General features: G+C 42.0%; 1 protein-coding gene across 2 annotated transcripts in view; it reads right to left on the bottom strand.

The window, feature by feature from the left end:
• The window catches only part of LOC120688140, a 61116-nt gene extending 49060 nt beyond the window's left edge, over positions 1-12056 (bottom strand). For both annotated transcript variants that reach the window (XR_005680987.1, XM_039970314.1), the window contains exons 1-19: positions 11708-12056; positions 8489-8592; positions 8235-8369; positions 8100-8150; positions 7842-7936; positions 7636-7753; positions 6763-6864; positions 6330-6512; positions 6094-6254; positions 5084-5254; positions 4381-4470; positions 3988-4303; positions 3794-3898; positions 3622-3717; positions 3459-3526; positions 2837-2957; positions 2578-2754; positions 2259-2468; positions 2062-2171 (exon numbers count right to left, since the gene is read on the bottom strand). Coding sequence is in view for 1 of the 2 variants with exons in the window: in XM_039970314.1 (XP_039826248.1) it covers positions 2062-2171; positions 2259-2468; positions 2578-2754; positions 2837-2957; positions 3459-3526; positions 3622-3717; positions 3794-3898; positions 3988-4303; positions 4381-4470; positions 5084-5254; positions 6094-6254; positions 6330-6512; positions 6763-6864; positions 7636-7753; positions 7842-7936; positions 8100-8150; positions 8235-8369; positions 8489-8592; positions 11708-11804 (2510 nt within the window). In the remaining variant the exon portion in view is untranslated. The remainder of the gene's footprint in view (positions 1-2061; positions 2172-2258; positions 2469-2577; positions 2755-2836; positions 2958-3458; positions 3527-3621; positions 3718-3793; positions 3899-3987; positions 4304-4380; positions 4471-5083; positions 5255-6093; positions 6255-6329; positions 6513-6762; positions 6865-7635; positions 7754-7841; positions 7937-8099; positions 8151-8234; positions 8370-8488; positions 8593-11707) is intronic.
• Positions 12057-12272: the final 216 nt, after the last annotated feature.

Here is a 12272-nt window from a genome sequence, read left to right as displayed (position 1 = left end):
TAGGATCCGCGAGCGGAAGACACGGGACATCAACCAAATCAAATGCATCAAGGATGGGACGGATCGACTTCTAGTGAAGGATGACGAGATCAAGGCCAGATGGCGAGAGTACTTCGACAAGCTGTTTAATGGGGAGAATGAGAGCACTACCTTTGAGCTAGATGACTCTTTTGACGATACCAACAAACGTTTTGTGAGGAGATTTCAGGTGGCAGAGATCGGAGAGGCTTTGAAGAGGATGAAGGGCGGTAAAGCGATGGGCCCTGATGGTATCCCCATTGAGGTATGGAGATGCCTAGGTGACAGAGCGATAGTATGGTTAACTAAACTTTTTAACCTTATTTTTCGATCAAACAAGATGCCTGAAGAATGGAGAAGAAGTATATTAGTACCGATCTTCAAAAACAAGGGAGATGTTCAGAGTTGTACTAACTACCGTGGGATTAAACTGATGAGCCATACGATAAAGCTCTGGGAGAGGGTTATCGAGCACCGCCTAAGAAGAGTGACAAGTGTGACCCAAAACCAGTTTGGGTTCATGCCTGGAAGGTCGACTATGGAGGCGGTTTTCCTAATACAACAATTGATGGAGAGATATAGGGAGCAGAAGAATGACTTGCACATGGTCTTTATTGACCTCGAGAAGGCATATGACAAAATACCGAGAAATGTCATGTGGTGGGCCTTGGAAAAGCACAAAGTCCCAACTAAGTACATTACCCTCATCAAGAATATGTACAAGAATGTGATGACGTTTGTCCGGACATGTGGTGGCGACACCACTAACTTTTCTATTAACATAGGCCTACATCAGGGGTCGGCATTGAGCCCTTATTTATTTGCTTTGGTGATGGATGAGGACATACAAGGTGATATCCCTTGGTGTATGCTCTTTGCTGATGATGTGATGCTAGTGGACGAGAGTAGAGCAGAGGTAAATAGGAAGTTAGAGCTGTGGAGACGCACGTTAGAGTCAAAAGGTGCATGATGTGCGATTTCAGCGCATCTAGGCATGAGCGTGGTGACGTTAGTCTCGATGGGCAAGTGGTGGCCCATAAGGACATTTTTCGATATTTAGGTTCGATGCTACAAAAAGATGACGACATTGATGAAGATGTTAGGCATAGAATCTCAGCTGGCTGGTTGAAATGGCGTCAAGCTTCTGGTGTCCTCTGTGACAGGAGGGTGCCACAAAAGCTAAAAGATAAGTTCTATAGGACAGCGATTCGCCCGGCGATGTTATACGATGCTGAATGTTAGCCTACAAAAAGACGACATGTCCAGCAACTGAGTGTAGCATATATGAGGATGTTACGGTGGTTTTGCGGGCACACAAGGAGGGATAGAGTCCGGAACGAAGCTATTCGGGAAGGGTAGGGGTGGCACCAATTGAGGAAAAACTTACCCAACATCGGAACATCGGTTGAGATGGTTTAGACATATCCAACGGAGGCCTCCGGAGGCGCCGGTGCGTAGTGAGGTGCTAAAGCATGTTGATAAGGTAAAGAAGGGTAGAGGTAGACCTAAACTGACTTGGGACGAGTCGGTTAAGAGAGACCTTAAAGATTGGGATATATCTGAGGATAGGAGCGCTTGGAGACTAGCTATCAACGTGCCTGAACCATGACCTTTGTGTCTTTTGGGTTTCATCTCTAGCCTACCCCAACTCGCTTGGGACAAAAGGCTATGTTGTTGTTGTTGTTGTATGTTGCTATTGAAACATTGAAGGGATTAAGCAATGCAAAATATCTGATGGCCTTGGTATCAGTCTATCAGAAATACGAATCACCATGTAGAGAAACTTAGATTATAAAAACACCTGTAAAAGTACCGAGGTACAAAAGATGATAAAAAAAAAGCTCGAGTTTCTACGATTGCTGAAGCAAGGGCTCGTGATGAAAATATTGACAAGTATTCAAAGTTTCATATGTTGGAAATTCGAGTAATTTTTGCTAAGGTAAAACGATAAATTGAGGGGTAGTGTTCACATGCATGCAGACACAATAAACTCCAAACTTGACAATTACTTAGAATTCAGAACTATATAAGAAAGTTCATAACCTGAGCCATTGCTTGTACGTTGTAGACGTTGAATTTTCAAATACATAGAGAAACGGGCCCACTAAACGCAAGTATCTGCGTTGCCAAGCAGCTTCCCGGTTTCCAACACCCTAAAAACATATCAAGGAAAAAATAAAAATATGAACATAATACTTAAATGATGGATCATTAGTGAGTACATTACAAAGAATGCAAACCTTCCATGTGAGAAGAGACGACCATCCTTCAAAGTCAGCCTGATCCCACAAGTGTTCAAGATCTGAAGTGCTATTCTCACTATCACTATCTTGAAAAATCTTTAAAATTTCCATCAAACGATGATAGCGTGCTGGAGAGAAATGAAATCCCAAGGAAGGAACCCGTATCGCCATTCTTGTGGAAGGATACACAGGACTTTCCAACTGGATCTGTGCAACAGAAGGAGCAGCGACCCATATCATGTTGAAACTATTTAATTTCCCTCCTTTTATTTTCAATTACTTTGTGTGGGGAGGAGTAGGTGGAGTACTGTTTTACCTGCTGAAGCTTCAAAGCAATCCCACACTTGTCAATCACTGGCAACAAGTTGATTCCATCAGATGTTTCATTCCAATGGTAATCACCATCCACCATAAATGCAGATACATCACTAAGCACCAAATTGAAGTTTAGATATATATCCTGCTCTTCTGAAGAATAGGAATCCCATATTTCCTGAAGCAACAAATGACATTAGTAGCAATCAAAACCAACTACTTAAGACAACAAAATCATACTTGCAAATAGCGTACACCACCTCTGTCCGAAGAACTAAATTTCCAAGGTCAAGCAAAAGCTTAGTCTCATGTACATCATCTGGTCGGAACTTGGTAGGGACAGTAATTTTAGGAGCAGCAATATCCATGTTCAGGGAAAACCTGATAGGGTTATGTAATAGACTAGTCAGCATCGAAGAAGGGATTGACAAAAGAAAATATAACTAAGTTCTTTAATGTGACTTTAGAATAGAAGCGAAGGAGTAAAGGAAAGCAATGATGTAGAGTAATTTAAATATGAACCGAAAGCAATAACGTCAGCATAATTTCATGGTATAGACAAAGTGACAAAAATCCTTATTTTTACGTAAAACCGCAATCCCATTTTTCAAATTCCCTTTTTGAGGTTGAAATGCTATTGAAATATTTACTCCCCTTACTGTAGTTACTGAGTACAAAACTATGGTTGCTATATCAGTTCTTTTTTCCATAGCAACATTTACTGGTAGGAAGCTAATAATGCACAGGTTGCTTCATGAAAGGCACTGAAATCTTATTGAACCCACAACTCCTAAAAGATTGTTTTTATATTCTCTTTTTTATCCATGTCAATATATTTCTTTAGTTCTCGGTGTATCAAAATGGTGAAAAAATTATACTAACCTGGACTGATCTTTAAGCACCCGGGTCATTTGCTGTTGAGCGGTCCGTTTCACTTCATCTAATGTCATCTTCACAAAGCAACACAGAATGATCAATCAATCAATCAATCATCTGATCCCATGAAACAATATTTCTTCAAATCAATTTACTTGTAGATAGATACCTGTACAGCAGCAGCAGTTTCTAGTGCCAGGTTCTGGCTAATGGTAGGGCTACTCTTGAAGAAGCCAACGATTTGATCGATTGAATCTTTTAAATACTATCAGAACACAAATTCAAATCATCAAAGAGTAGAATAAATGCATACAGACAAAGGTACGATGAGAATAACTTACAGTTATATAACAAGGAGAAGCTTTAGCTGTCAAACTCCAGTCCAGTTGCTCATCAAATGGTTTGTAGGAGAAGATACCAACAAAAGAGTCAACAGCATTTGCACTCTGGTATGTACAGAATATGGAATCATTTGAGTGACTACCATAATTTACTATGAATACGTATTAGGCAAACTGAAGACTCAGACAGAAACCTCAGCAAGCAGGCCGTATGGAGATAATAGCCTGTAGGAACCAAGCTTCAGATCAAATATTTTTGCCTCCGGATACATTTTCAAGTTACAGAAGAAATCTTGACATGAGAGATCTGCTAGGCACTCCGAATCATCAATGGTCAGCTTTGATGCATTATGCTTCATACGTATTTCAAAATCAAATTGCATCAGTTTCATATCCTGCTGATCAGGGATATACTCATTGTTTTCTTTGTATCCAATGATCCGATTTAATCTTTCCCAATCTTCATCAGTAGAACTCTTTAAATCTTCCTCGTCCTTTGAACAGCCAGTCCTGTATGAAGAGCACTGATTAATTGCCACATATTTAACAGTTCAGAAACAATAAGATTGTCTGGCCCAGAAATCAACCATCCAAATGACCACCAGGATTGCTTTTTATTTTGTTGAGCATACTGATGCGTCTCTGCTGACTGTTCTACAAACTTGTGAGCCAACATCCTACACAAACAAGAGATTAAAAGTAATTGAATAGAGGAATCTACAATCAGCAATGGGATACATGATATGGTATAAGCACATATGTAACATAATGTTTCATTGAGTGGAAATAATTATGAGAAGAGACAACAGTGCAGATGGTATGCATGGTAACATGCTCTGGAAACATGCAGTTTACATCAGGTCATGTATTCGTTGTAGCATGCAATTTACAGGAGTGTCAAAAGGCTGGGCGCCAATGTCAGTATTGCATGCATTCACTGGTCTTACCCAGGCAGTGACAGGAAGGCTGGGGCAACAACAGTATAGTGCTCATTCACTGGTCTTTACTGGTAAGAGGGTAGCTGAGCAACTAAGAGAATATAAGGAAGTGGGGAGAAAACAGTGCAGTAAGGTGAACTTCTTTTGTGGATTAATCAATGATCACCAGGGACAAAACTGTGAAGGCAAAACTTTCAGGCAACCACCCTAAATTCTACATTACACTCTTGTTAGGAACCTCTGGCACAGATCATGCATCATTCTACCAACTTTTTTCACTTAATATTTGCAGCCAGGATTCACAGGATAATCCTCATGGAGGATGTATTCAGGACAAACAAAAGCATGTTACCTCCATTGTAGAATAACCTCCATATCAAGTTCACGGTCCATCCTCTTAATCTCCTCATGGTCATCAACAACCAGTCGGCTCATGTCAGATTTCAAGAGGGATGCATATAAAGATACATATGCCTTCCGAAGCCGTGCATTTCTCAACAATTGCTCCCAAGTTAGACTACCACTGCATACATAAGATAGATATATCACTGCAAAAGAATCGCATTGACATAAAAGCACATGAAATGATAAGAAATAAATGATAATAAAGTAAAGAAAACAATGTCAAACAAAATATTAGTGATACTACTTGAACACCTATCCTAGCATAAAGTAATGATAAGAAGTACAGCATCAAATCAATTGCCAGGATTATCAGCTCCTTGAGTCACTTGTTCTTACATAAAAGTAGCAGACATATCACATATGGTGCAATACTACAAATATAAACTAACGCCCCCCCCCCCCAAAAAAAACAAAGAAAAAATACAAGTGAATAACCTGCCGCATGATTAAAAACAAATACTGTGATGTGCATTGGACTTGCTGTGAAGTAAAGCAAAACACAATAACCACTCCTCTGGTATATAGGTAGCCCGAGCTACGCAGGAGGATAACATAACCAGAAACTAAGTGAACACTTATTCTGTCATATGCAGAACGTTAGGGCACATGTGGTGGGGGAGAAGCACCGTGGCCTTTTAGGACAAGTGCAGTGTTCATGCGCAGTTACTGTTCAAACAATACCCATAGAGCTGAGGCTTTACCATTTGGCTGTTGTTAGATATAAGATTACATTGGTTTATTTCCTTAATTCCAGATATTATTGCCTTAAGTGTCAAGTTACCCAATCTCCCATTCTAAGAACTCCATCAGGTTATCCTCCCAGCAGTGCTTTTACTGGTTACCCCATTGATGAACAAGGTTCATCACATCTGGCGAATGGAAATAGATTCATGATAGTAAAAAAACCATGGAATCCATGAATGAATTGGAGGTCGAAGAAGAATATGCATAATATACCTTGATTTCTTTATTTCCTGAGTCACCACCTTGTATGAATACTTCCACCATGCTCGTGGATCTGATTTTACTGGTAAAGAAGGTCGGAGATGAGCATATCGCAGCCGTTGGTTAAAAGACGAGAAATTATCAGCCATCTTCAAGATGTCCCTGTAGCCATCCTGGTTTGAGGAAAAAGGTACTACTGTTCACAGTGATTTGGATAAAACTGGAAGAGAGAAGAGAAGAGTACAAACCTTTGATAATGAAAGAGTAACATCATCCAAATCAACAGCAGCATTTTGCAATGCCTGTCCTGTTTTCTTTGCCTCAGTAAGTTGTATTTTTGTATATTTTGCTTTGCCAGATACAGGTTGTAAAATGTAAGTGTGCTTTTTTGAAGCAGATCCGGAACCACCCTGCTCCGGGAAATCAAAAATCTGAAATACATTTTATAAAACAACAAATGTTTTTCAGGTAACTGGATGCAAACAATGGAAGAATAGACAACCTCCCACTAAAACCTCACTCTAGCACCATGCTTACCGATCAATCCACCATGCGGCTGTTCTGGAAGATATTGCAAAAAAAAAAAAAAAGTGGGGAGAGGGAGAGGACGACTGTCTCTACGCAGATTTATACCCCCAAGGCCAGAGTCTTTATTTGCGAATGAACACAACTGGAAGGTACCTGACTCCATTCCGATGGCAGTAAATCTTCCCAGGGCTTATCCACAGTCCAAGGACTGCTATCGGAGTTGAAATACATCGCCAGACTCTCGAGTTCAACAGACTGCAGAAACATTCACTAGTAAGTTACCAAAGGAAAAGAAGTTATGGGAGATGATGGAAAGGGAAAGAAAAGCCAAGCTGAAAAAATATGCAAGATAAATATGCCAAATGCTCCCAAATTCAAAAGAATGTATTCACTATTGAAGGGAACACAATTTATTGCAAGGTGCAGTAACCTTTGTGCAAACAAGTTTAACACCAAAATTAGAAAACTGGAAAGTGAACCATAGTTGTTGTTACTTTGGAACAGGGGCGGAGCCTAGTGGAGGCCAAACTGGGCTCCGCCCCCCCCCCCCCTTGCTTGGTGAAATTTTGCATGTCTGTCTCCTCCTCCTGAACTCTTGCTGCACATATGCATGACCGCATGCAGCATAGCAACAGCTGCACGCCACTCCTGATTAATGATTCTCTCTGGCTGGATGCTAGTTGCACTTGTTTATACTGTAAAAAATTTTCTGTATAGGTGTCTGTGTTGGCGCTATGAATTGCCCCCCCCCCCTAGTTTTTCTTCACGCTCCGCCACTGCTTTGGAAACTATATTCTTCTATGCAAAAACTTAAAAAGCTGGAAGATAGACACCATTTTTTAGTGATGGAAGATAGATATGTCAAAGAAATATCACAGGCATTTGCTCATGTACTCACTTTTCTCTTGAAAAAAGGATTACCCATGGATAGAAAAAACAAAACTGAACTACCAGATGTTCTTAGTAGACATGAAATAATATCAGACTAATCATGGAAACAAAATGTAGAACTTAGGAACGATGTACCTTTTTTACTCGGTCCAAATCCCCACCAGTAGCAAAAGTCTCCTTTCCAAGGTCATCCACAGTAACTGCCGAAAGCTTTGAAAGTACCACACCTGCTGCGAAAGGGTGGCCTGGATTGCTACAGGAAAGTTATGGCATTTTAATATATATATATATATATATATATATATCATGAAAGATAAATACACCAAACAGAATTGCATTACCTCTCTACATCTTCATATCTTATATGAATATTGCCGATAGATAACTTGATATTTCCTATTACAGTGCTAATGAAAGATCCAAGCCATGACGAATTCTTCAAAGAGAGAAAATTGCAATAAGAAATAAACAAAGTATCTAAGATGGTCAGCTTCAAACCACACAACAGCAGGTAAAAAATGTAGGGGAGCATGACTATCCCAAACATTAGCAGTCCATGGTCATAAGACAATAGTACAGAACTAGGTACTGGCACATACTAGTTCAGATTTCAGTTGCTGCTGGCGCTCCAACAATTTTATCTCCATTTCCTGTGCAAATAACAAACAAATCAGTACTTGCATGAATGTGACATAGATTGCAAAATCACTTAGCTACCATCAGAAGTTTATTACCCTAACTCTACTTCTTTTTGCTTCCTGGACAGCATCCTCGCTGCAACCTTCCACTTGTGTTGCTGGCTCAGCTAGTATAAAAATCCGATCAAGATAAACCAAAACTGGCTCTTGTCCGAGCCTGCTCCATGGAACCTAACAATCATTGACATGAACCTCCTTTATCCCATTCCTCCTTATTACAAAGAATCATAAAATCACAAATACAGCAAACTAGTGCTGCATTTGTACTAATCAATGAAATTACTACAAACCTTGAGCTTCACTGAACCAAGGAAACCGGCTTTGACTCTAACAGGCAACTTCAAAGAATTGAGTGCTTCTGGCTTCAGTTGCATGTTCGTGAGCTCTACATCACCTGGATTAGTGAGCAGAAAAGATAGCATCATTAGGTAACAGAAGATGCTAACGGTATCAAAAATGAAAATATGGTCCATAGACGGGGCAAGAAAAATGTGTGTCATTGTGCATGAGCACAAACGGATGTGGGTATCTTCAAGCTATAGCTAACATAGTACTATGGACCACACATTGTATTTTGATATCATCATGAAGCCACTGCCAGTTGCCTAATTGCATCAAATATCCAGAACTGTTCTGCCAGCCAGCTCAGTTCCCTGTCCATCTATCCATGATGCAATATTACTCACATCCTGTGGTCACTAACACAAAAGGGCATCTGATACCTATTATCGTCCCATACACTTCTCATGACACAGTCTTCATTACAAGCTCAATAAATTCAAGTAATGTTCTCATCAAATGTCGAAGACAAATGCCACCTTGATTTCCAAATCCAATGTTAACTAACATGTCAACAACTAATATAGATCTCTGACAAAAAAAATCAGGCCCAAAAATACACCCCTTATGCAATCACCTGCTATGAAAATTCCTGCAAAATATCAATTGAAAATATCGTTGCCAAGTGCCAACCATTGCTGTATTTATTTTTTCTCAAGTATGGCTGGGAAGTTGTGTACCTGCCTACCTGGCAGATAAATGAATGCCCCCAGCCCAAAAGGAAAAACATCACAGAGAATACAGATTTATCATGTAAGCAACCGCGACTACAAATGAAAATTCAACTCTCATTTTATCCTGTGGACTCCTTATCATCAGTTCCTAACATGAGGTTGAAAAGCTCTTATAAGAAATCAGGACATAGATTATGCCCCGATTTAGACAATTTTTTTCGAGAATGTGCAGGAGAGATGTGTATCTTTGCATGCTCCATTTTCAAGCACGGTCCAGACAATCAGCATGTTCAGATGATCAGCTTATCACTGTGGGTGGACACAAGGGTACCTTTTTTCAAAAAAAAAATCAGCAAACAATGCTGTCCAAATATATTGTGTTCTTATATGCAGGGCACAGGTATCTGCTAGGGTATTACTTTTGACGAAAATAATTGTTCCACACGACGCGCATAATTCATCTTGCATGCTCTCCTCATTCCATTCATAAAGCTCTTACAGTTGCAACCCTAAGCATAACTCTGCTGTGAAAAAACAGAGCATTTCAGATGTCCGTGTCAAGTGGATTATGAGTTAAGCTCATTGAAGGATTCTGAGCTCAAACTAGTTCAGGTCTGACCCTTGACTAAATGTTAGCATATTTAACAAGTTCAGTGAGTACAGAATCAGCCATTCAGGAACATCAGTTACATATTCCACTTACAGTTACTTTGCGTGAACAATCTATACATGAGGATGTACCACTTGCTCACTTGCATCTCCAGTTTTATATTAGTCGGTTTCAAATATGATAGCATCTCAATAACAGCAATCCTCACAGTAAGGGATCTAAATAATCCACTGCGCATCCCCCTCCCCAGCAGAGTGCCTTCATAATTCTGTAATCTGAAGCTAGAAGAGTGAACAATTCACACAAAGCTCTCACTAGCCCTTGCACCGACAAATTTGTAGGACTGTTCCACAAGACACTGTGTTGCTTGAAGGCATGCTTAGTGACTGGTAGACATCTCAACACTAAGATTGCTGGCACAAATACTTAGAAACAGCCAGCAGCTCCACCACGCAAGGTGCTGTTTGGTTGGGGTGCTGTTTGGTTGGAGAAATGGTAATGTAAATGGAAACTTAATGATGTCACGGTGGTAACAGCTCCGGAATAACAGGTTACATTCTTTGTTTGGTTTGAAAGTATTGTAACGGTAACAGAAAAGAAAAGAGAGGAACAGCTTGGACCGGACTGACTGATTGGAATTTGGAAGCATGCAAGGCCTGTCAGTTTAATGCACAGAAAAGGTTGGTTACTCCAGTCAAAGAATCAATCCCCTTGGGGCCTTGAACCTCAGGCACGCCAAGGAAGTGATCCCTATCTCCAATCACGGTCAGGTATCTTCGCCATTAAATCGAGCTTAATTCGAGCTTTTGTTGCCAAATCAAGTCCCAGTTAGCAAATCGAATTCAACTGCTCTCAAATGAGCACCTGGGAGCTTATATGTGCCATTAATAGAGGACGGAGTCCTCTGCGAGCTTTGCTATGCCAGCAATTAGACCCACTGCAGCCTTTTGTGAGCTCCATGGTGATAGGATTCGGAGAGCGATGAGTCTGGGCGCCGAACTGAGCCAAGGCATGCGCAATCAAAACAGTAGCAGCTCTGCGACCCCATGGCGATCGATGGGACTTGTGCGACAAACCGCATTACGGCCAGCAGAGCACTCAAAGGCAAGCAGGCAGCTCCTGGCTCAGGGATGAAGAAGAGCAGCGCACGGCTGCTGCCACTTGTTTCGTTTGCGAGAAGAGCTGTGATTTGTTTACAGACGAAGGGGAGGGGAAACAGATTTGAATAGCCATGCTAACCGATGCCGTGCGACCCGATAACATGTTTCATTAAACAAACATATTTAATGGAATCAGATCACGCTGTAATCTGATTACGGGCTAAAACCCCGAACCAAACAGCACCTAAGTGACCACAGCAGTACATCACCAAGTTAGTTTCATAACTCTGAGCACTGAAAGTGGGACCTCTTTGGAACAAACATAGCTTAAACAGCTCTGTGATGACAGAGGGAACCGAAGTGTAACAAGGGAGAGTCGGCGATTCATCACATTCATGAAACCAATTTTAGCCTACCACAAAAATACCCCTGAGATTGTTATTTGCTGCCCCCATCCATTGCAACTACGAGCCTTTCGAACAATCAAGCTCAACAAAAAGTGTCAGTCAGTGCCTAAAACCCCCAGTCACTCCCGATCGCACTACGAACAGAATCAGGAATGGGGGTACCACAATGTAGCACGCACATCAACCCACGCTCAGACTGAACTCCTCAACATCCAAAACCACACGAAACCCCTGTTCCTCGCCAATTTGTCAGCACTAACACTACTAATTAAGCACGCACGACGCCCAATTAAAAAAACAAATCAATATCAATGCGCAACTAGCAGCGACGGGCGGGCGAGAAGGGAAGTAAAGTGGCGGCGGGGGAGTCCTGGCTCACCTCTCCAGACGCTGATCTTCAGCGCCTCCTTGTTAAGCCCCCGGACATAGTTGCCGAGGTACTTCTGCAGCAGGAAGGCAACCTGGTCCTCCAACATCTCGGCCGCCGCCGGCGATCGGCGACGCCCGCCGGCGCCGCCACCGCGAGACCCGAAGGGGGAGCGGGACGGGACGGAGGGGGACGCGCTCCGGCTGCCGGTCCCCTCGCTCGGCGCGTCGCACGAGAGGGAAGAGCAAGGACTGGGCTAGCACGCAGCAGCCAGCTCACAAGGCAGAGAGGAGGCGGCGGTTTTTTTTTTTTCTTTTGTCTCGAGCGACTCGAGTCGATGAGAAAGAAAAGAAAGGGGAAGGGAGAGGCGGAGGAGCCGCGGAGGAGATCGCTAGAACGATGCAGGTGGCGCGGCGAATGCCCGGAATGCCCTTGCGGATCAGGGGCATCTACAGATCCTGCCTGGGCCCACAAAGGCACAGCTGGAGCCGGCCAACAGGTCCAGGCATGAAGCGGACGCAATTAGGTTTGTTAATTGCGCATTAAATACTGCAATTAGGTCGTCTTGGGAGTTGGG

Source organism: Panicum virgatum, chromosome 9N, assembly GCF_016808335.1.
Source record: "Panicum virgatum strain AP13 chromosome 9N, P.virgatum_v5, whole genome shotgun sequence".
Lineage (NCBI taxonomy): Eukaryota > Viridiplantae > Streptophyta > Magnoliopsida > Poales > Poaceae > Panicum > Panicum virgatum.
The sequence above is the reverse complement of the archived record's forward strand: the minus strand, read 5'-3'. Positions and strand labels throughout refer to the sequence as shown.